This window comes from Penicillium concentricum (genome assembly GCF_028827145.1).
Source record: "Penicillium concentricum strain IBT 3081 chromosome Unknown utg000001l_segment0_segment0, whole genome shotgun sequence".
In the NCBI taxonomy this organism is placed as follows: domain Eukaryota; kingdom Fungi; phylum Ascomycota; class Eurotiomycetes; order Eurotiales; family Aspergillaceae; genus Penicillium; species Penicillium concentricum.
Genome location: NW_026622754.1, coordinates 4,342,358 through 4,364,198, shown reverse-complemented (window position 1 = coordinate 4,364,198; position 21,841 = coordinate 4,342,358). Strand labels below are relative to the sequence as shown.

Sequence of the window (21,841 nt, the reverse complement as noted above, 5' to 3'; positions counted from 1 at the left end):
ATATTCAGACTAGGTGACAATGATATGGGTGATAGTTGACTATAGGTGTTGTGATGTTTCGTGTATAAGTAACATTACCTCCCCTTCCCTCTGCACCTAGGCATTGAACTAAGGCCTACGTAGGTAATAATACAGCTTACCATCTATGAATCTGCTCTAATTGTCTCATGGATGTGAACACGAAGCTCGCTATCGTCACCTTATTAATATCTACCCAGGCAGTTGTAAAATCGACCAAATGTCAGCATACTGTGAGGTCGTGGTATGGCTCTAGAGAAAATATTTTTAAAATATTATCATTTGTAAAGAAACCCAGACTAATGTTAAAGCAATCGTAAGTGGCGTATGAAGCTATTGGCTTTTAGCAGCATCGAGCTTGCGACATTGCAGTTCGAAGGCTTCGACCATGGATCGAAGAGAGTCAACAGATACCGGTATGGGTACTCGGCCTTGCAACCGGTTCCAATTTGGAGCTCGTTCGTCGGGCAGAGATCCATGCGGGTCTGGATGTTCGGGCGTAGAAATATCGCATATCAGCTTGTATCCATACTTGAAATGCATCTGTGCCTCGTTGTACTTGTTCTCCAAGCAGCAGATAGAGGTAAAAAGAATGCTAAGGGTAAGAACCCGCCACCAGCCCTCGGGTGAGTAAGACTTGAGCAGGTTCTGGACGGCTAGGTTATAGTGCATAAGGGTATGCAAGTTGTCAGGTGTTGTAGACATGCCAGCAGGTATAGTGGAAACAGCAGATTCATGAGCCGACGCGAGGCTAATAATTGCATGCCAGATGGCACCGTCAAGATAGCAGGCTCTAGGGATTTCCGCCTTCCAAAATATAGCATTAAAGGCGTCTCCTAGAGTAGGCGCTGTCACATCCACGAAGAAACGGAAACTGCGCAATTCCTTGCGGTTTTTGTCAGGGAGAGGCGGAATAGGGCTGGCCACAGCCTGAAGGGCCCAAATCGGAGGGTTTTGTGACTTGGAGAGCTCAATGGCTGGTGTAGTCGCATAGCTATCACACCTGCGGCCGGTAGAGACACACTGTGTGCATGCTGGCCTCACCTCGTCGCAAGGTACTTTCCGGGTTCTATTAATGGTGACTTGGTTAGAACTGGTCGCCAAGCAGTGTTTTAGGGGGCGTACCTGCAATTATCGCACCCTTTTCTACCGCTGGTATGGTGGGCTCGTTTAGCTTTAGTGTTTGCGACTCGTGGCTGGCTGTCGTCGGCCTTGTGGGTTGTAGTGGGGACCAAAATAGTGGCCGAGCTCTCGACAGGATGCTCTTCTGGCTTCGAGGTGGTGACTTGCAGGTATTGAAACTTGAAGCGTCGGGCTCCATTATTGACACATGGAATCCGTGCGCGAGTACACCGCGAACATTTGGGTTTTAATTCATCACACTTCTTTTTTTGCTGCCGACATCCCTCACAGGCTCGACTTGATGGAACGCCAGGCATTGAGCAGTCTTATACGAGTTTCTGCTCAAGCGGTTCTTCCAAGTGAGGCGAGGTACTAGGACGGAGACAGAGGCTTGATCCTGTGTCCGATATTGGCCCCTGGGGGTAGGTATGTTGCAGTTCCTCGTAAGGACCGTGCGAAAGGAAGATCGGTGGGGGCCGTTTGGCCGTCAATTGACGACTTGTCGATCCCAACCATTTTCTCTTATAACCCGCGTTTCAGTCATGCCTATTTGGCGTAAACTATAGAGTCGCAGATATCCATCTCCAGCTTACTGTCATCGGACATGTGATTTATGATCACTGTCGAGTTTGGATGGTGAACTCCCCAAATTAGCCCTTGATGTTCTTGAATCAAAGCATGAGATACCTGGGCGTGATTTTGCCCGCTTTCTTACTCGCTGCTCTTTTGAGAGATAACCGCGTCGTGGGTTGTCGTTGGGGCATCAGCTCGGACGCCAGCTCGGAATGTGCCTCCTTTGCTGCACGATTCTTCGCTTCCCGCCCTATAACAATCTCCACCGAGCATAGAGCGCTGTTTGTCGCCCGGACCCAACACAAGACATGGAAAGGCGGCCAGTTGTGGCGTCGAAAGCGGTCATCTTCGTCAATTTCACACATCCTCATATTCTAGATGTAAAGTAGGGATCATGCGTGGGGGGCTTGATGAGATCTGGGTATTGCTATTATAAAAAGCCAGTAAACTATGAATACGATAATTGATCCACATATCTTCAGGTTATTACTACACCTCTCTCCTGATCAGCCTGAGGCTCAATGCTTAACTAATCCCAGAGCTACCCCGGAGCCCCGGACAAACCTTCCTTGGGCCATAAACCTGATCAGGCAACCTTGAAAGTAACCAACTTCATTCCCACCATGGATATCTATGCACGTGTTCGGACAAGCATAACGTCCTGGAAACACGATACACCTCTTCCAACCGACCTATCAGCAGATCCAAAATTCCAGTCCTGGCACCAGTTCGACCCCAACTCCAATCAGTGGGATCCAGTGAGCGCGAATGAAACTGCAGAACCACCCCGCGCTGATGAACTATCATCCGATCTAGTTCTCTTGACATGGAATATCGACGCATTATCCGAGGGGGCACAAGAACGCGTCACTGAAATTCTCACATTCATCACCAACTTAGATTCCAATGTGGACGTAATATTCCTGCAAGAAGTCTCACAGCGGGGTTTGCGACTGATTTTAAGCGACGAGCGTATTCGTGAATCGTGGTTCTCAAGTGAACATGAGAACTCGCCGACAAGACATTCCTTCACGACAATGACGCTAGTATCCAAAGCACGCTTTTCACGACCAGGCCCTGAAATGAGCAGGTTTGCTCTAGGGCCTGTGTGGAGGGTGGCTTTCCCTAGTCATTTTCGAAGAGATGTACTATTTTGTGATCTCTTCGTTCCTTCACCTACAGACGCTTCTTCTACCACACGAGTACGGCTCGCAAACGTTCATCTGGATTCCCTGCCTATCAAACCTTCTCACAGACCTCAGCAACTATCCATTGTCTCCTCTTTCCTGCGTAGCGCAGGCTGTGGGCTGATTGCTGGTGACTTCAACCCGGTTCTTGATGAAGATGCCGTCCTCATAGAGTCCAATGGACTTACAGATGCATGGTTGGCCCTTCGTCCTGAAGAACCAGGGTATACATGGGGAGCGGATGGGAAACAGCGATTTCCGCCGAATCGGATGGATAGAATTGCGCTGCTTGGTCTTAAAGCGCGTGGAATTGAAATATTGGAGGCTCAGCGAGTGGAGCTGAATGGACAGGAGAACTCGCAAAGTGAGACGAATATTCCAGAGTCCCAGGAGACTGAGCCTAGAGGCATACCCTGGAGCGATCATCATGCTTTGCTTTGCTCTTTCGTACTTGAAGAGTGAATAGCAATATTCGCTGAATCCTAATATTTGCACTATCATTATCAGATGGGATTGGCACTTTATGTCACCTCTAATTTTTCCCCAATACTTTCCAGCCATCCCCCCTTCTGCCATTCGTTTACCTCCAGCAAAACATGAAATCAAGGACAGGAACAGAAGGACAAAGATACAATAACTTGTTAGGAACCAATGAAGTAGAATTCATTCTCTATAAAAGGAAAACCGAGATATGCAGTACCTATATCAAACAGAACGATGCAAATGTATACCACTATTCAAAACGCGATGCATAAGTGCCTCAGAAGAGTACCCAAAATGAAAATCGAAGATAGCAAGCCCAATAGAGTCAGTAGTCTAGAGGTATCGAGGGCGAACCAATTCGAGATCCATATCCAAATTCAGATATTCGAAACATTGCGTCGTAGAGGGGTATGAACATATCCGCATATAAATGGATACCGATCCATCTCGTATATACGTGAAACAGGTGGCGATGGACGGTCAGTTCACATTTATATAGCTTTTTGTGCATTTGTGCATATTCATCGGTACTTGTCCAAGAACTCGGAGTGGAACTTGACGATGCGCTCGACCCAGTCGGTGCCAGGGGCAAGGAAGGTTGTGCGGAAGTGGAGAGTGTTCTCCTTTTGGCCGAAGCCGGAGCCGGGGACGACACAGACACCTGTGGCGTCCAACAGGGCCAAGCAGTAGAACTCATCGGCGGGGCGGCCCTCGGCGGCGGCGGCATCCATGGCCTTTTGGGGGAGGTGAATGGTGGGGAAGAGGTACATGGCACCCTGTTGAGATGATTAGTAAATGCGTAACAATTTGAACGAGTGTATAGTACGTACCTGGGGCTCCTGGAGCTCAACACCCTCCATGCGCTGGAAGGCGTTGAACAAGGAATGGGCACGCTTGCGCAGACCATCCGAGATAGAGTTGTATTCCTTGTTGTAGAGCTCGTAGCTAGGATCGCCCTCGAGGGGAGGGTTGACCATGCACTCGAGCAGGCACTGTGCGACGACCGGCGGGCACAGGCCAATGCTGACAAGCTTGTAGATCTGCTCTTGGACCAGGGGGTCGAAACCAGCAAGCTCGAAGTAGCCACCGCGGTGACCGCACTCACCCACCATACCCTTGGAGATACTGTGCAGCGAGACCAGCTCGACGTCGTCGTATTTTCCGGGCTGCTCCTGCTGGAGCTGGCGAAGGCGCTTCTTGAACGAGACAAACTCGCCCTGGAAAACGTTGGTTTGGTACACCTCATCAGCGATGACGACCAAGCTCTCAGCGGCGGCGACATCAAGGACCTTCTTGATGTCGTCGGTGCTCAGAGAGGCACCAGTTGGGTTACCGGGGTTGATGACGACAATGGCGCGCACATCGGTACCGGCGGCCTTGGCCTCCTCCATGGACTTGAGGATCGCGTTGACGTCAGTACCCCATTCCTTCTCCTCCTCGAGGAGGTAAGGAACGCAGCGAGCATTCAATAGCGTCAAGCTGGCGGTGTAAAGAGGGTACTGAGGAATAGGGACTAGGATACCTGCACTGGGATCGTTGCAGATGACGTTCAAAAGGGTGCTTACACCCGATGAGGCACCGGCAGTCAGGAACAGGTCCTGGGGGTTGGCAGGGAAGCCATCACGCTTCTCAATGAACTTCGCGACACTGTCCCGGATGCCCGGTGCACCCTGGCTGTGACTGTAAGCGCCAACGCTCTGCACATTGGCCAAAAGAGTCTGGGCACGGTCGATCACATCCTGCTTGTATCCAAATGACTCCTTGAGGACCTCGGGGTTTTTCAACAACAGGGGGTTCTCGACAAGACTGAGGACCTGGCGGAAGAAGGTGATGGGCTTCTGATCGAGCTGTTGGGGGTTACCGATGTTGGCGAAGATGACGCTGTCAAAGGGCAGGGACTTGTCGCCATCAATCAGACGCTGGCGGTAAGTCTCAGCCTTGACGGCCAATTCACCGCGCACAGCGTACTTGGCCTCCTTAACATGCTGGTTGATGTTGTCGACGTTTAGGCACTTGCGGGTCTGGACGGCCGAGAGGGTGCGCTTAGCGGTAAATGAGACGGTGGTTTGAGTCATGATGGGCTCTGGATTGACCCGAAGGAGGTTAGTGAGGGTTTAGAATAAAGAGACTATGTAGTATCCCAGTAGCTAGGAGAATCAAGTATATAAAGGCCGCAAATCTGTTGAAATGGCCAAAAAAAATGGGGAGATACAAGACAAGAAATCACACCATAAAATGAGGTAAAATGCCCAAGGATTGCGGAGGTCCCCCAACTATGTAAGCTGGGGTGACATCGGGATCTCACGTACCTGATCTAGCGTAGAGACACCCCGCAGCGCCACGTGCGGCCGGGCGATGTAGGAGGCCATTCGACCGGAGTACCCGTAGCGGAGAGGCCCGCATACTGGATGCGAGCTTATATTGCCAGGACATTTTAACGAATGGTCAATCAAGAATTAGATTGATCAATTAAAAACGTCCTTTTGACACCCCTGTCGTGATTGTCCGATTGCGATCGGGAGAAGAAGGGGGAAAAAAATATATTTCCATTGGGCGGTGAGGCTGTGACTCAGCATTTCCCCACACCGGCAAGCCGATTACGATAAGGATGTTCTGAGATATCAGACATTTTGAGGATACACGCGGGAGATGCGGCTACAGCGCCGAGAATTTGGTCAATGATAAGAACTACTGCGTATATACATTTTGGATTGGGGATCATCCATGTTCATGTATGATAACATGATCGGCGATCATTTTCCGAGGAAAACTCAGACCGGTCGCCGGATGTTGAGCCATTTTCCGGAGCTGCCCGGTGCGGGGGCTTGAAGGATTTACTTTTAGGCAGGGATTGATCAGGTCATGGCATGGGTGGCATGTCATAGGATCTATGGGTTCAATGGGTTTAAGGACACGCGGTAAGATTCTCCATTCAGGCATACATAGTTGATCATAGGTGGGTTTGAGGCTCAGGATGCCTCCAAGTTCGTAGATATACCACTTTAGCTTCGCTCACTCCCCCGAAGACGCACAGCTTGGCCGTACTTCTGGATCTTGGTGATCAGAGTGTCACCATGCTTCACCACATCGGCATACTGCTTGTTCTTGTCATCTGGTCGATTCGTCTCGATGATACCATTGACACGATCGATAGTGCATGCAATGCGGTTGTTTGAAATGAATTTGGCAAGATCCCTGTGATTGAGGTCAGAAAATGAATTGCGAATTGAAGAGATTTAGACAGCACGTACCGGTCCAAGTAGTCCACCGTCACACCGAAGTCGTTAGCCATACCACTCAGCCCCACCACACGGTAGCTTTGAAGAAGCTGCTGGTAGGCGCGCAGTCGCATCTCACGAACAAACCAAGCCCGGTGCTCATGCAGATACCGGTCTTGTGTCAGGAACTGGTCCTCAACGGCCGCGAGGGCCACAAAGAACGAGCGGTAGTTGCCATTGTAGAGACTGGTAACCAGGTTTGCGAGCGGTGCGAAATCAACGGGCACCTCGGCCTCTACTGGCGCACCGGAACCGGTTGAGAAAGAGGAGATGTTGACAGCGGTCTTGGCACCGGCGGGTGTGGGTAGTGAGGCCGTTGCATCCTTCATCTCCTCATCCCGCGCACCGGGGCCTGATGAGAGTTCCCCACTCAGCGCAGCCAGTTGGTCTTCCCCGGAGCCAAGGATGGCCTTGATCTCTGGTGCATCCACCACCTTGGCCTTGAAGTCCACACGCTTGAGGGACAACGATCCCGCAAGCACCGAGTAAATCACCAGCGAAGAATAGCTACAAAGTTCGTAGCTTGTGAAGGTAGACAGACTGTCGAGAAGGAGAGGAGCGGCAAGGCTGTAAGAACGAATGGTGAGCAAATGTAATCCCTTGTATGCCTTGAGACGGTTTCTACGGTCCCAGTCTCCACCACTCTCTACCAAGGTCTCCGCTCGCTCAATGGTCTTGTTCACAAACAAAAGGTCGCCGAAGAAGAGTCCAATGCGAAGCATAGCCATCACGAGATCAATCTTGGTGCCGAGGAATCCGGTCTTTTCGAGGAGGGCTTCGTGCGATTCGAGTGCTTTGTCCTATTGGAATACTGGTGTCAGCTCGCAAACTCAGAAGCTTGACAAAGATAGAAGAATTCTCACCTTATCTCCCACACGAGCCCAGAACTCAGCTCGCTTCCCGCGCGCAGCTTGTACTTCAGTCTCCCCAGCAGCCTCTTCTGCGTCATCTTCCTCCTTCTGGAAGGTCTCCAGTTCTTTCTTGTTATCCTCCAGTAGAGACTGGTAGAGCTTCTCATCCCAAGGGAAATCAAACTTGAGCGGTGTTTTGCGAGATGCAAGAAGATTGGACGTGATGAGAGGCTGCGTTGAGTTGCCTCCATTTTGTGGGAGCTGTGTTACGCCTTCGCCGGAGTTGTTCAAGATGCCTTCGGTGGGATGGGCTAGATGCCGGTAGAAAGGAGCCATTTTGTGCTCCGAGATAACATCTTGGAGTTTCTTCAATGATGTCTGCTGGACGGCTGGGGCGCATGCTGGGTTGGAGAGGTTGAAGACATGTTGGGCGATGGAGAGGTTAGGGAACTTGATGTACTGCGGATCAGACCCCATGGTGACGATGGGGAACTGGAGATGCTGACAGGACTAGCACGAGTAAAAAAAAACGATGCAATAGAGCAGGGAGAAGATGGGAGCTGGTGATGTTGGGGATGAGATCAAGCCAGGTGCATCACCGTAACCCGAGCTCAGCTGGCGGAAAGTTTCTCCGTGCCGAGCATTAGCCTTCTCCCTTCGAACGTCAAGATAAATCGATCATGTATAAGATCCAGTCGCATCTACAACATAGGTTCAAAGATATTTGTTTTTTTTTTTGTACAAAAGAAATATTTGTATCTCTGTATCTAGCCCCTGAGAGATACATATGTTTGCGATATATACCTTGTGTATTCTGAGTTATAGCAATCACATTGGATCAAGGTAGGCTCGAAGACATTCTTGGAATGCCATGTGTTGGCTTGCACAAGAACAGACCTTTGTAAATGAACTGTAACTGCATGTGTTATGGTCAAGACTCAAGCCCGAGGATTCATAACCTGGTCATTCTACAACATAGGGCTGAACCGTTATCATGGAACATTGAAAGGTCACCCTGTGGGCTTGAGCAAATCCTTCACTGGTTTAGGTAGTTGGGTCTTCCTCGATCCTTCGAAACCTTTTCATTTAAATGCTTGAGACTATTGGCCACTTTTGCCCATGTCTGTACTCCATAAAGGAAGTTCAGTCAAAATCCGGCAGGTGGTTCCAGCCCCAATCCCAATGGGGTAACTACCAAGGCACGTGCGTTGGGTTATATACACTTCTTCCTTCTCCTATCAACACAATCTTGACATTTCGAACCAATTGATATATCAGATTCAAGTGAGAAGCCGCGTGTTCAATTTCATACCGATATCAACTCAGCTTCTTGGAACCTTCGGAGTGGCCGACTCTTGATGACAGACTGCAACATACCCCGACCGGCTTCTCTAGTCGGACACACCATTGGCTAGAGAATGGTCCTTGATATTTACTGTGTCTATCATTGGCCTACACATTTTAGAAGCTGAAATTCTCGAAGCTAAATGCTTAGAATGATCAAGCTCGGGGGCCAGGTCCCACTTGGTTCCGATACTTAGCTAAATGGCGGCCTCTGCACTCTCTGATAGGTACCTGGTACTTCTCTCAATGCGACTTAGTGATGCTATCCCCGAGCAATCTTGGAGGTTTTTTTTTTTTTTTAAATATCTCTTTTTAATATTTTTTTTAGTAGTCGACTAATTTTTCCTCCCATAGACTTTTTATCTTTTCTCTCTGCTTCAAAATCTTTTCGTTCTCCTCTGTTTTAGAGGGAATACGCTCCTAGTCGATTGACGCGACTCTTGTTATTGTGATCCGGTGACACAGTAACTGTACTGTGCATTGGTCTCGTGCCAACTTTTGCTATCCTCTTGACGCTCAAACTCGCCGCGTGATTAAACACAGCCAAAGTTCTTGTTATTCCTAAACACGATCACAATGGCCGAGTCTCAGTACTACTCCAAGGAGATGTCTGAGAAAGGCGCGCATCCCCTCGAGGAGCAGCCTGCCGAGCTACCACCCCTTGATGGGACCACGAAGGGCCGCTGGGAACGTAGTTGGCCCACTATTGCCTGTGGTGCTGGTCTCTTTTCCGATGGCTACTTGAACGCGGTATGTTGTGTTTTGTGCCCCGCATCTATACTGTCCCACATGCGTGTACAGCTTAGGGAATATTTATTACTTACTGACACACTTGGCTCTAGATTATTGGTCCTGTCGGTACCATGCTTCAAAAGATCTACGGAGATGGCTACACCAACTCGACGGCCCAACAGAATGTCTCTTCGATTGTTTTTGCCGGCACTGTTGTCGGCATGCTGCTATTTGGCTACACCAGTGATCACTGGTCACGCAAGTGGTCTTTGATGATCTCCACCGTTATCCTGTTTGTCTTTGCAGCTCTCGGTGCTGGCTCCTATGGAGCTGGCGGCAGCCTGGGTGGCATGCTTGCTGCTTTGACGGCCTACCGTTTCTTCTTGGGCATTGGCATTGGCGGAGAATACCCTGCTGGATCAGTAGGCGCAGCGGAGAATACCGGAGAGCTCAAGCAAGGGCATCGCAATCGCTGGTTTATCATGTTCACCAACTTCCAGATTGATTTCGGTTTCGTGGTTGCTGCTTTGGTGTCCATGATTCTGGTCCTGATCTTCACTGAGAAGCATCTGCATGCTTGCTGGCGTGTGGCTCTGGGGCTGGGAGTAATCCCCCCTCTGAGTTTAATGTATCTCCGACTAAAGCTGAATGAGCCTGAGGAGTTCACCCGGGAGCGCATGCACAAGTTTCCGATCGTGCTAATTATCAAGTGAGTACAATATTCCTGAGTGCGTGGACTCGTTGACTAACAAGTTTAGATTCTATTGGAAGCGCTTGGTACCAAACCCCGTCTACATGTTGCCCTTACAGGCGTGAACCGACTAACTGACTGGGTGTTCTATATAGACTGTTGTTTCTGTTATCTGGTTCCTTTATGACTTCTCTGCCTACAGCTTCGGTATTTATTCTTCAGCTTGGCTATCCATCATCCTAGGCGAGGACGCTCCCTTGTGGAAGAGCTTCGGTTGGTCTACCTTGGTCAATTCTTTCTACATTCCGGGTTCCGCCCTTGGAGCCTTCATGGCTGACTGGATTGGTCCTCGCTACACCCTTGCCATTGGTGTTGGTCTCCAGGGCGTCATCGGGTTCATCATGGCTGGATGCTACAAGTGGCTTGCGACCCCGGAAAACGTGGCAGCCTTTGTTGTCGTATTCGGGTAAGTTACCAACAAGGTCCTTAGACCACCAATTGCCAATCCTGATATTTTGAGTACAGAATCTTCTCTGCCCTCGGTGAAATGGGACCTGGCGACAACATCGGTCTCTGCGCAGCCAAGACCAGCGCGACCGCTATTCGTGGGCAATACTACTCATATGCTGCCGCTTTCGGGAAGGTCGGAGCTTTTGTGGGCGCCTACGTGATTCCAGTTATTCAAAAGAACGCACCAAACCCGACCCGCGCAGGCCAGGACCCCTTCTTCGTCTCCAGCGCACTGTGTATCTTGGCCGCATTCATGGCCATCTTCATGTTGCCGCAGATTAACCAGGTATGTACTACTACATGTAGAGTACATTGTTGATGTGCTGACCTTTTCTCAGGATACCATCACTTTGGAGGATGCCAGGTTCCGCGACTACCTCGAGGCTAATGGCTACGACACCACAACAATGGGCGATCGCAACCGCCAGACCGAGATTCGCGAACAAGAGTAATTCGGCCACCCAATGACTAGCCCCACTGCGCCTGACACATACTTGCTCACCCTTTTGGGCTGTTGTCTTCCAACCAGCCTTTGCTTAATTCCACGGACTCTACCCCCACGCGACAATGCACAATCAGTAATATCAACGAGATACCATCGATGCGACAGCGACTACCCGGCCCTTGCGACTTGAAATATCCTACCCCCTGCGACATGACCCATGAATGTATGAGAGAATCGCGGGCATATCCTGTCTAATCTGCTGGTGATTAGGCTAGGTGGTGCATTTCGCGGGACAGAAGATGAACTCCTGACTTGTATGATAAACAATTTAATTCAAGTGGGAACTGATGTTGTCCACATAATCAGACAAATATAATGGCTTGCCTCCTCGATCTTTGTTTTTATAGAGATCGAGACTTTAAACTTGCTCTTGCTTCCTTTGGTATCCTCGTGTCTTTTCAAATGATTGTGATCATACCACAAAAAATATCACCTTTCATGTTCCGGCGTTCATTCAAAACCTCTGGACAACCTTGGAAATGTTCAAATAGGCATATCAACAATTGTCTACGGAGGAAAAGCATCTGATATCTCACTGTACTATATTTTACAGTAGAGCAGCACTGCGCTATCTAGATCAAAGTGAACTGAGGCAGCAACATGGTGTAATATCAGATGCCGAATTTGATCAGACGAACGTTATATAATTTGTGGATCTATTCTATATTTCTGCCGATTTACCTCGGAATTACTCCAGAACCGCTGCAAGATCTACTTCCAAGTATTAGAAAGGGAATCCGTTTGCCTGACTTAGCATAATGTGGTACATCACGAGTATAAGGTTAACAAGAGGCTGATTTAATGTTGCTATTCATTATAGTGTTGTGCCTGGGTGAAGGAACTAGACTAAATTTGGATATAAAGTGCGAAGGAATCTTCCATGCCGAGCATAACAGGGATAAAATTGAGATTATACATATCTTAGAGGATCAATGAATAGGCTCACGTGAAAACGAACAAGCCGAGTGTACATGTGCACATGCGGATAGAACAATTGAAGCGGAGGAAATCAAGCATTTCAAAGTATTTCAAGTGATTTCAGGGGACTAAGGGATAAAAGGCCTTGAATGTTGTAATAATGGTAAATACCATTACATCCACCTCCGGATCTCCCCCCACACGCACGAGATCAGCCGAGGTCGGTCTTCCGGCTCCATACGCCGGTCAATTACCGACTCCCTTTTTCTTATGAACTATCACATTTAGTTCTTGACACACTCCAATCCTCAGGTGTTTGAAGCATTTTATCCATTTTACCGACACAAAAATGGTCGCCAACACACTCATCTACCACCCTGCGCTGGCGCACTGGCTACGCTTCGTCGCGACAACCGGTACGTGATACATCCCCGGAGCCAAAAAGGAACATCCCAGCACCTCTAAGCCTACACGAACAAAAAACCCCCATTTTCCATCGCGACTGCAGCAAACCCCTGATGTGGCGAGCACTCGGCCGAGAAACTCAGCAGAGCTTTCCCCGCCCTTACCCGAGCATCCAAGCTAATATACGCAATCTATAGTCGGCCGCGACAAGCTCCTCCGCACAATCCAATACTTCTCCCGCTTCTACGCGTGGTACCTATACCGGACGAACAAGCCCCAGTCCGCGATCGATCCCTACAATGCCGTGAAGAAGCAGTTCGGCACGACTCGCAAGATTATGCGTATCGGCAAATTCCTCGAGCATCTCAAGGCTGCCGCTATTGCTTTCGATAACAAGAGCCCCGTCGACCCGGTTCTGCGCTACTTGGCTATCGGTCGTCAGCTCGGTTATGCCGGATACCTGACCCTCGACGCTGTCACAGTCATTGATGCGATCGGCATTCGGAAGCTGGCTTCCGCTAAGCGGCTGCAGGATTCCGCCTACCGCTCCTGGGGCGCTGGTTTGATTTTCAGCGCTGTGGCTGGTGTTTACACTCTTGTCCGTCTTCAGGAGAAGGAGAAGACTATTGACCGCAAGGAGGGTGAGGGTGTTGTTGAGGCAAAGAAGATTGAGAAGTATGGGTTCCTGCTGATCAGAATGAAAAATGGATTGTCTGCTAACACTTTTATTAGGGAGCGCTCTGCTGCTCGGATACAGCTCATCTCTGATGTTTGCGATCTGGCCGCGCCCTTGTCTGCCGTTGGTATCGTTAACCTCGACGATGGCCTCGTCGGTATCGCCGGTACCGTCAGCAGTTTGATCGGTGTTTGGTCCCAGTGGCGCAAGACCGCGGGTCCCGTCTAAGCGGATAATCGGTCCGCGATGAAGTGGGAGATTGGTGATCCTCTAGTTGGGTGATTTTGGTGTCTCGGGCCTAGCTGCTGGCTCGGGAAAGGGGAGAACGAGACGAGGAGGTATTCTTATTGCGCACTCTATATCCTGATGGTTGTTTCTCGCCTATCACCATCCTTATATCTTTTTTTTTCAGTCCGGGGAAATGTCTTCACGTCGTTTCTTTTGTTTTCGTACATAACAATCGCACTTGGTTTCGAATAGATTTGAGTTCATTCTCCGTTGTCATCATATCATTCCTATAAACATATTGATATCCAATTACTGCCCTGGCTCATCCTCATGTTGCCACTACCACAAGCAATCCCAACTCCGATACCCTTCATCCGAAACACTCGAGTGCATACTGGCCTATGGAATAGGGTATGACTTAAACGGGGCAGGTCTAGTATGGTTTAGTATAAGCGCGCACATAAGTACTGCAGAATCAACATACAGCACCGCAGGCGCCACAGCTCTTGCCAGAGCCGTCAGTGCCGGCACCGCACTTAGGGCAGGAAGCGTGTCCGTTCATTCTTGATAGATGAAAATAGATCTGACAGAGAGTTAATAACCACCAAGGTCCCTAGGAGAGATGCAGACAAAACAGTCCATACCTTTTAAGTAATTTAAGAAATAACAAATGTGTGAGAAGTAAAGTAAACCACGTTGAGAAGAAAATTGCTGACTTTTCTACCCCGCCTGACTGGTGCCCCGCTTAGGGTCATTTGCTCTGATATGACTTTTGGCACATGATTTGATAGCCCTGAGGTGTTACATACAAAGTACCTACATGTACTTAGGTAGTCTAATGACAAAAGATAATCACCAGTAGAGATACTGAGAATGTATGTATTGACTTCGTCTGAGTGCGTCTGTTTTATAGCTCTAAGAATCTAACGATGCGAGCTAGTTGCAAGTCGATGGAAAGCAAGTATATCCCCCCATGTCTCCTATAGAATTGTGTGCAAGTGCTTTGCTATTATGGTCTGTCCACCACTGACAGAGAATCCTGCCAGCCCCAAGGGCTGTAAAGGTAGCCTTTCTAAGGCGGATGAGACCTCATGTTCCTTCCTCTCAATAAACTGATTTGAGATTTCCCTTTTGCTTTCTCTACACATCCGTGGGAACAAGCTCTGTTGGTTCCTTCCAAACTTGGAATGGTCTAAATTTGGAAAGTTCGACAGATAAGTAAACGCAACCTTCGGGAACTTTGAGAATCATACTCTACTTCACGCTTACCCTTCATCTCCCACTTTCTTTTGATCTGTCTTCTCTCACTTTGGTCTCACTTCTAGGCTAGTCAGATCCGTCAGTGGGAGATTCCATAGGAGGTCGGCCAGATCCTCTCTCATACCTACCCATCCTATCAGATCCTCATCTAGCTTTGATTTCAAAGAGCTCAACCCGGTCATTATGGCCTCCACATCATCTTATCAGCCTCTCGTCCAGGGAGGTCATGCCCTTCGATTTGATATGCGGCCCTCGATGTTCATCTCCTTGACAGTGCCTGTCGTGCACGAGAACACAATCATCATCGCAGCTACACATCCTACCCTGACCACAGGCAGTCCACAAGACGATGGCTGGTTCATATCGGACTTTTACGCCTTCAACCATCTATTCAAAGGAAGATAAGCACATGGGTCTAGCCTCCACGAGGCTGAAAGGCGTGCTTGAGCCTGGAGTACGTGTCACTCTCATTACTACGGCATGTCACTCCGGTGGCTGGGTCACAACCCCGGATTTCACCAACAATGATATGGCAGCAGCTGATGCGACTAATGAGGGTATGGGGAGGTTGAATCTTTGGCGCAACTCGCACAGAATTGGCGGGAGCTACGGCTCCGTTTTCGTGAGGACGCTTGAAGAAAGTCTATCGAGCGCAGCCAGCCCACTTCTTGAATAAAGGGGAAAATCTACCAAAGGAATACATCAAGAAGTGCCCTGTGTGCCTGGAGCATATAACCCCCCGGCATAGACCATACCACTTGCTGCAGCCAATTCAATCACCCCCTTCAATTCGATCTGGCGAACATGTGAGAATCGTGTAAACCCGCTTTGGGATGACCAGGGGTTCAGTTTCAGCGCGCAGGATGATCAGTGGGACTACTCATGGACAGGACGGACCAGAGTCCCGCTGAAATATTTCGAACGCCGATGGGAAATGCTCGCCTCCTACCCTTACGCCACCGGCCCAGCCGACGTTCGTGACCTTCGAAACCTAGACCCAAGCAACTCCAGCTTCATTGAAGCTGGCACTGCAAATATAATGGTATCGAGGATATTATTGACCGGATGACGGATAATATTACCCATTGGCGGATTAAAGCTATGGGCCGGCTCTTTCGTCAAACGTGCCTTGGGGACTGGAAAAGAGGCCAAATGATGGGATTCAGCAGAAGGTTGCGAGCCTACTACGAGTGCGATAATTACAAGGGATGAGCGCCCATGTTTGCAGCAACAATCAGGTTCCGCTAGGAGATCGCACTTCTTGCAGACTAACTCGTCAGCTTGTTCAAAGTTCCTATGCCCAGTAACAAGATATGCATCTTGTGGAATGGTTTCGCCTGGGAGGCCACCACGAAAAGAACCGATTCCACTTGGGAGGAGCGCGAGGACAAGATTAAAAGTGCTCTTGGCGAGTGTTTCCACCTGATCCCCCGCGATAATCAAGGTCCATTGTTCTTCCGACCGCATTGGTACTTGACAGCTGCTCTAGTCGAGTCTAACAGGTCCTACATTGAGACAATGGCTATTATATCTGCCATCATTCAGTTCATGGAGACCTTGAAGGAGTTTCATCAGCAGCGTGCTTGTGAAAACGAGAGTGTCCGCCGCCGTGGCCGAGATTGGTTGAAGATTATCGGCATACGAGCCCTTCAGTTGCTTTCCCCCCGTAAGAGCTTGCAAGCCAATCCCCGTGGCTCAGAGATCATTGGGTAGTTCAGAATAACGATGTTCACTTTTGTCTCTTGTGCATTTCTCGCTCTTAGTCCATTAAGTGCATTATCATAAGGCATGACTTGCTCTGACATGTAATCTATACATCAACCTTCTAACATACAGTTAAATAGTATATTTTAAACTGGAACTGACTACTTGAATCCTTATCTTTCTCTCAATTTCACTTTTTCTTCACTTCTAGGCTAGCTGTACTAATCCTACCGGGTGGTGCCTCTAGTATAGGGAAGCCCACTATAAACCATCGCTAGGAAGGAAGCGCTCACGCTAAATGCTAGATTTACAAACGAGTTGGGCCAATTTTTATGAGGTGTGACTGTCGCGATGAGACGTAGAACCCACAAGTTAGCGTGCTTAATATCCTGCCACACTTTCCTAACCTTCTTGCAAATCTCTCTAGGAGAGCCATCAAAATGCGGCAGTATAAATAATTCGCAACCGCAGCCTAGACTTCAGGGTGGACAAGTAGTATACTAATCCATATAGATCAGGCTGGGGCCTCGAGGCTCCGAAATGATCTCAATCCATCTTCCACATCACCTTCAACTGGTTAAGAGCATCCCCGTACATCCTATCACGCACTTGATTCCCCCTCCAAAAAGACGGCTTCTTATCAAATCCATGAACAACATCCTCAACTACAAAGCCACCTACACTCGCCATCTTTCCTTCTTCAACAAACCCACCAAGCCTTTCTCGGAACGTATTCCCCTCAACAAGCAACTGATCCCACCCACAAGTATAAATCGCCACAGCAGGCGGATAAGCCGCATACAATAGAGATGCAGGCGCCAAACCAGGCGATAGATAAGGATGCGACATATCCATCCGACCTGTACCAGGCCGTTTTGGTAATCCCGCAGCAAGAAGGTATGAATCGTCAAAGAACTTGTACATAGAAGGGGAGATCATAGATTTCTGCGCAGAGATAGGATTCGTAGCATCACGCTCTATCCGCGTTCGTGTCCAGTCCGTGCTGGGGTAAAATACCACCAATCCAGCTAACGCTATTTCCCCACGTATCGACGCCCAGAGCTTTTTCTGCAATTCCTCATGCAGCCGGAACGGCATTGCCAGAGCGAGGTTCCCGCCTGCGCTGGATCCACTGAGCGTGAAACGCGTTCTGTCAAGATTGTACTTCTTCGCTTCTTGCCACAGCCATAATATAGCATCGACGCCGTCTTCCAGCGCGACGGGGAAGGGGTGTTCTGGGGCGAGGCGGTAATTGACGCTTACGACTACCGCATCTGGGTAGGCTTTTAGCACCGTTCCAGCCCAGCGGGAATCGTCGAGAGCGTGGCCGATTGAAAAGCCACCGCCGTGGAAATTGATTAGGACGGGGCGGGGCGGGGATGGGTTGGTTTGCTTGCGGGGTGAGAGGGGGTTTGAGGGTGCGGTGAAGAAGTAGAGTTGGATTGATCCTGGGGCTTTGCTGACTTTTGAGGGAATGGCGATATCGATGTTTGCTTTTGGGGGGAAGGGCCAGGAGAGGTATCGGTCTAGTAGGGAGAGGAGGGTTGAGAGTATGCGGTATCGGTGGGCCTTGGTGCTGAGGGCGGGGCGGGATAGAGGGGGTGAGGTTGATGCCATATTTTATTGCGATGGATTCTTTCTTGTAGACTTGGAGGATGGATGATATGAGATGTTTATATGGACGAATGATGTAAGTTGTTAGTCACAGGGTTGGACCTGAACGATCCCAGTCAGATTTTAAACTCAACCGGAAATAGTGGGTGTAACGCATGCTTCGGTTCAAAAGTAGATGGTCATAGTAAAGTGCGAATATCCCCATTGGTGATGTATCATGTTGAGGCATATTGCGGAATAACAATCTGGCCCGTCTGGGCAGGTGGAACCAGTAGCGAAGCATAATAGCATAGATTACTTGATCTATACAAGCCATAATAAGCAGGGACTTGGGAGTTTATGAATGTTATGTATTTATATGGAGTAAGTCGAAGTAAATTCCACATGATTCCAACTGTCTCAAATTACTAGGCTCCTGCATGCCGCTAGTCCCAAAATTAACATCGTGGGGCACTTTCGTCTCCATTCCCGAGCCGCATCTAGTAGGTCGGACTCCGAACTTCTAGATAAAGATGGAGATGTCTGCTCGGTTTATAGGTTCCCCAATTCGAAGTTCCATCCCATCAAACAAGGAATACAGATAATTTCATGCATACTTCACACCTCCACAATGTCCTCTTCTCTCCCAATCGTGATCTGTGCCCTAGACTCCGGGATCGGCAAGCCGGTATCCGAGCTCCTACTCCCCGAATTTGAAGGTTAGTAGAGCATAAATTATTTTCTTATTACCAAACAGTCCGAATCATCTCACAGCAGGCTAGCTAATACTCACTAGTAACCCATTTCATCCAAAGCCTCTCAGCAGCGCAATCCGAAATTCCCTATCTCCTCGCAGGCCGAGATCCCAAATCCCCCCACGTCAACGATGTCGGCACGAAAGACTACAGCCGGCCTGTACGTGCAATTATCTTCGGTCGTGGGTTTGACTTGGAGGATATCGAGGCATTACGCGAGAATGTTGCTGGTATCTCGCAAGATCCTGTTGTCTGGATCGCTGGTGACCCAAGCCGAAAGCCTCCTCCTGGTGCTGTTCCGCCACCTAACTACTACCAGCTTGTTGCCGGAGTTGCGCGAAAGTTGCTCGGTGGATGGGTTGAGGCGGGAGCTACGAGTAATGAGGTTATTTTGTATTAGAATGTTTTGCTTGTTCCTGATTCGAATTCATGTTTGCGGTTTCAAGATCTTCATACATAAAATCAAGTTATTTTTTGGCGAAAACTGCTACTAGAACTTGTACATAAAAATGCCACAATGTACCGGCTGATCTGAGCTCTGTGGATCAGGTAAATTCTCAATGGTTATCCGAATGAGATCTGATGTCATACTCCAGTTTGACATTGCCAAGTTCACGGATAACGGCAATGGATCTCGAAATGCTGAGTGAAAACTGCCTTTAAGCCAACAAACAATATTATATTTATTCTTGGTGGCATGCGTCCATTAGCGGGAGTTCTCCGGCTGTCGTGGTAGGGTTAGGTAGAACCCAACAAGACACCACATTTCAATGTTCCTCTGATTGGGAATTTTTACCACAAGGTGGGTTTTTATTTGCTACAGTACACCCTTAGGGATATTCCGGAGTGTTCTTTTTGTATCGTTTTGATACAGCATAGCCAGAACGTAGAGTGAGGCTTATTTCATTTCCCCACCTTCAAATCCATAGCCCCTTCATATGAAATATTCAAACAGTCTTTTTAAGACAGTCAACTAGGATGATGCCCAATCTGGTTGCCCTATAGCACAACCTTATTTGTAAATTCATCGCACAACTCAGAGTTTTCCTGGGACTTCTCCTGGGCCGAGATCTGTTCCAGTGTTTCTTCCAGCAAGCCCTCGAAACTAGCAGCAAACCTTCGAAAAGCATGTGCTTGGGCAATTTGATTATGGAGAACCTTGATATCCGACTGCTTGAAAGAGAGGTTCAGATCACGTAGTAGGTTGTAGAAGCTGTTCTCTAGCTTTTTAGCAAATGGTCTTGGTTGCGAGGATTTTCTGAGTAAAAGCTGCGAATGATCGTAGACCCATCAGAGTCATTCAAAGTGCGTTGAAATCTGGCTTCCGGTCAGGCTTTGAGGCACCAAATTCGCAGCATGATTGATAACTGCGGCTGTAGACCCAAAGCTACAGGGCCTTCTGCAGTCAATTTTTCCAGCATCCACGCCACGTCGCAGCAAAGCCAAGTAATGTTAGACCGTTCAAGCCTGGCGTAGGTATCCTCAAGCCCTTCGTCATCAACTTTTTGAAAGAAAGAGCTTTCGAAACTTGCCGTCAGAGAATTTATAAGACTGCGCCATTGGTCTTTGAGGTACTGCGGTTTCCAGTGACCTCGATAGTCCTTGGCTGCACAATACACGGCTTAGTATAGCCTAAAGGCGGAAGGAACGACGTACCATTATCAGTCCTCTTTACTGCATCACGGCATTTAGTCCTCAACAATCCCATCCATGGTTCTTCGGTCCATCTCTGTCTCCAGCAAGCAAAAGCCTTGGTGAACTCTAGCAGGAGTAGCTGCCTGAAACAGCAAAATATAGGATAACGATTGACCGCGTAGCTTGGATGAAACGCATTCACACAAATAAAAGGTAGCCCCGCTACCAGCTTGTTATTGTTATGGCTTTTTCCCACGCCGCAGCCAGAAAGTTGCCGAACAAGGGTGTCCTGTGAAATTGTTCTGAAGCAGCATATAACGACATCCGGATCTTTAGCTCTGACCATTTCGGCAAATACGTCGTGTGCTTCATCAATGAAATCTTGATGATCTGGGCCTTCGATTCTTTCGTCGAGAAAGGGTATAGCGTCAAATACGCTGATATCATCAAAGCCTAATTTGGAATCGTTCACAGTAGAAATCAGGTCAGATACTGCATCGAGAGTAGCACAGCCCTGTTTGCCTGCCAAAAAGCCGTCTGAATTGTTCTGCGTCGAATGGGATCGTAACAAGGCAACCAGCACGCCGCCCTTCGTTTCCGGACGTGCCATCTCGAGCTCAAAGCCCAGGTCACACATCGGATATGCATGTTCGTTCAATATTATAGATGACCCAAATTCAAGTAGAAGCTGAACGTGCTTGGAATCTGCTCCATTTGCATCCATGGAGCGGCCTTCACGAATAAGCCGTCGCAGTCGATGGTCAACAGGGATACCCAGGCACTCCATGTCGTTTAAAGATATGAACAGGTAGGAAGAAACTAAATTAGTCCTGACGTGAGTAAGAGGATGATTGGAATTGGCTATCAGCGTTGTAGTGTAGTAGGCTATATATTTGAGAACTGCCTTACTAAGACAAGCCAAATTTCCCCGCGGTTACGGCGGGGTGTGTTAAGCAGTACTATTGGCCTTCAGTTTTTTGTCATTGCATTGCGCAGGAGGATAAGCTTTGTACATGGAAGAACCAGAATAGTACGGATTACGAGGTATTATGTGCATTAAACTAGTCCAATCTTGATGATTACTACGGAGTACGTGATTCTGTGTATTCAAGAGTCGCATTAATTTGGGGGCTAGTTACCTTTCCTTCGTGTTCGATCCTCGCCTAAAGTTTGACTTCATCAATTCCTGGATTTCTCTATGAATTCTCAGGGCTTCCTTCCACAATCACTGGCACATTGTCTATTAAACATAGCCCACCTGCCGTTTAAGTCATGAAAGTTTTACAATGAGCGGTCCATGCCTGTACTACTAATCTACGAGCATCCCTGTGGAACGACACAGGTGCCCGAATAAAAGTAGGCTTCCAAAAGGC

The 21,841-nt window shown here is 48.6% G+C and overlaps 11 protein-coding genes across 11 annotated transcripts; 6 read left to right on the top strand and 5 right to left on the bottom strand.

Annotated features, from left to right (window-relative positions):
• Positions 1 to 351: 351 nt before the first annotated feature.
• N7517_001667 (Zn(II)2Cys6 transcription factor domain-containing protein) lies at positions 352 to 1,457 on the bottom strand (the record flags this gene model as incomplete). Its single annotated transcript, XM_056719397.1, has 2 exons — positions 352 to 1,087; positions 1,144 to 1,457. The coding sequence occupies 2 exons, from the start codon at positions 1,455 to 1,457 to the stop codon at positions 352 to 354; spliced, it is 1,050 nt and encodes a 349-aa protein (XP_056583532.1).
• Positions 1,458 to 2,336: 879 nt separating this feature from the next.
• Positions 2,337 to 3,362, top strand: N7517_001666 (endonuclease/exonuclease/phosphatase family protein; the record flags this gene model as incomplete). Its single annotated transcript, XM_056719396.1, has 1 exon — positions 2,337 to 3,362. One exon carries the CDS (start codon positions 2,337 to 2,339, stop codon positions 3,360 to 3,362), a length of 1,026 nt encoding a protein of 341 aa, XP_056583531.1.
• A 542-nt stretch (positions 3,363 to 3,904) lies between these two features.
• Positions 3,905 to 5,816, bottom strand: N7517_001665 (putative alanine aminotransferase; the record flags this gene model as incomplete). Its single annotated transcript, XM_056719395.1, has 3 exons — positions 3,905 to 4,159; positions 4,214 to 5,466; positions 5,693 to 5,816. 3 exons carry the CDS (start codon positions 5,814 to 5,816, stop codon positions 3,905 to 3,907), a joined length of 1,632 nt encoding a protein of 543 aa, XP_056583530.1.
• Positions 5,817 to 6,385: 569 nt separating this feature from the next.
• Positions 6,386 to 7,989, bottom strand: N7517_001664 (proteasome regulatory particle lid subunit RPN7; the record flags this gene model as incomplete). The annotated part of the gene is made up of 3 exons (XM_056719394.1): positions 6,386 to 6,578; positions 6,635 to 7,461; positions 7,525 to 7,989. 3 exons carry the CDS (start codon positions 7,987 to 7,989, stop codon positions 6,386 to 6,388), a joined length of 1,485 nt encoding a protein of 494 aa, XP_056583529.1.
• A 1,443-nt stretch (positions 7,990 to 9,432) lies between these two features.
• N7517_001663 (putative MFS phospholipid transporter (Git1)) lies at positions 9,433 to 11,241 on the top strand (the record flags this gene model as incomplete). The annotated part of the gene is made up of 6 exons (XM_056719393.1): positions 9,433 to 9,606; positions 9,699 to 10,297; positions 10,347 to 10,365; positions 10,435 to 10,745; positions 10,805 to 11,075; positions 11,128 to 11,241. The coding sequence occupies 6 exons, from the start codon at positions 9,433 to 9,435 to the stop codon at positions 11,239 to 11,241; spliced, it is 1,488 nt and encodes a 495-aa protein (XP_056583528.1).
• A 1,320-nt stretch (positions 11,242 to 12,561) lies between these two features.
• N7517_001662 (PEX11 family protein) lies at positions 12,562 to 13,521 on the top strand (the record flags this gene model as incomplete). The annotated part of the gene is made up of 3 exons (XM_056719392.1): positions 12,562 to 12,628; positions 12,815 to 13,292; positions 13,350 to 13,521. The coding sequence occupies 3 exons, from the start codon at positions 12,562 to 12,564 to the stop codon at positions 13,519 to 13,521; spliced, it is 717 nt and encodes a 238-aa protein (XP_056583527.1).
• A 1,443-nt stretch (positions 13,522 to 14,964) lies between these two features.
• Positions 14,965 to 15,186, top strand: N7517_001661 (uncharacterized protein; the record flags this gene model as incomplete). The annotated part of the gene is made up of 1 exon (XM_056719391.1): positions 14,965 to 15,186. One exon carries the CDS (start codon positions 14,965 to 14,967, stop codon positions 15,184 to 15,186), a length of 222 nt encoding a protein of 73 aa, XP_056583526.1.
• An 891-nt stretch (positions 15,187 to 16,077) lies between these two features.
• On the top strand, positions 16,078 to 16,494 carry N7517_001660 (uncharacterized protein; the record flags this gene model as incomplete). The annotated part of the gene is made up of 1 exon (XM_056719390.1): positions 16,078 to 16,494. One exon carries the CDS (start codon positions 16,078 to 16,080, stop codon positions 16,492 to 16,494), a length of 417 nt encoding a protein of 138 aa, XP_056583525.1.
• Positions 16,495 to 17,031: 537 nt separating this feature from the next.
• N7517_001659 (alpha/beta hydrolase) lies at positions 17,032 to 18,102 on the bottom strand (the record flags this gene model as incomplete). Its single annotated transcript, XM_056719389.1, has 1 exon — positions 17,032 to 18,102. The coding sequence occupies one exon, from the start codon at positions 18,100 to 18,102 to the stop codon at positions 17,032 to 17,034; it is 1,071 nt and encodes a 356-aa protein (XP_056583524.1).
• Positions 18,103 to 18,709: 607 nt separating this feature from the next.
• Positions 18,710 to 19,233, top strand: N7517_001658 (uncharacterized protein; the record flags this gene model as incomplete). The annotated part of the gene is made up of 2 exons (XM_056719388.1): positions 18,710 to 18,797; positions 18,875 to 19,233. The coding sequence occupies 2 exons, from the start codon at positions 18,710 to 18,712 to the stop codon at positions 19,231 to 19,233; spliced, it is 447 nt and encodes a 148-aa protein (XP_056583523.1).
• Positions 19,234 to 19,832: 599 nt separating this feature from the next.
• N7517_001657 (uncharacterized protein) lies at positions 19,833 to 21,255 on the bottom strand (the record flags this gene model as incomplete). Its single annotated transcript, XM_056719387.1, has 3 exons — positions 19,833 to 20,091; positions 20,202 to 20,439; positions 20,490 to 21,255. 3 exons carry the CDS (start codon positions 21,253 to 21,255, stop codon positions 19,833 to 19,835), a joined length of 1,263 nt encoding a protein of 420 aa, XP_056583522.1.
• Between the last annotated feature and the right edge of the window lie 586 nt (positions 21,256 to 21,841).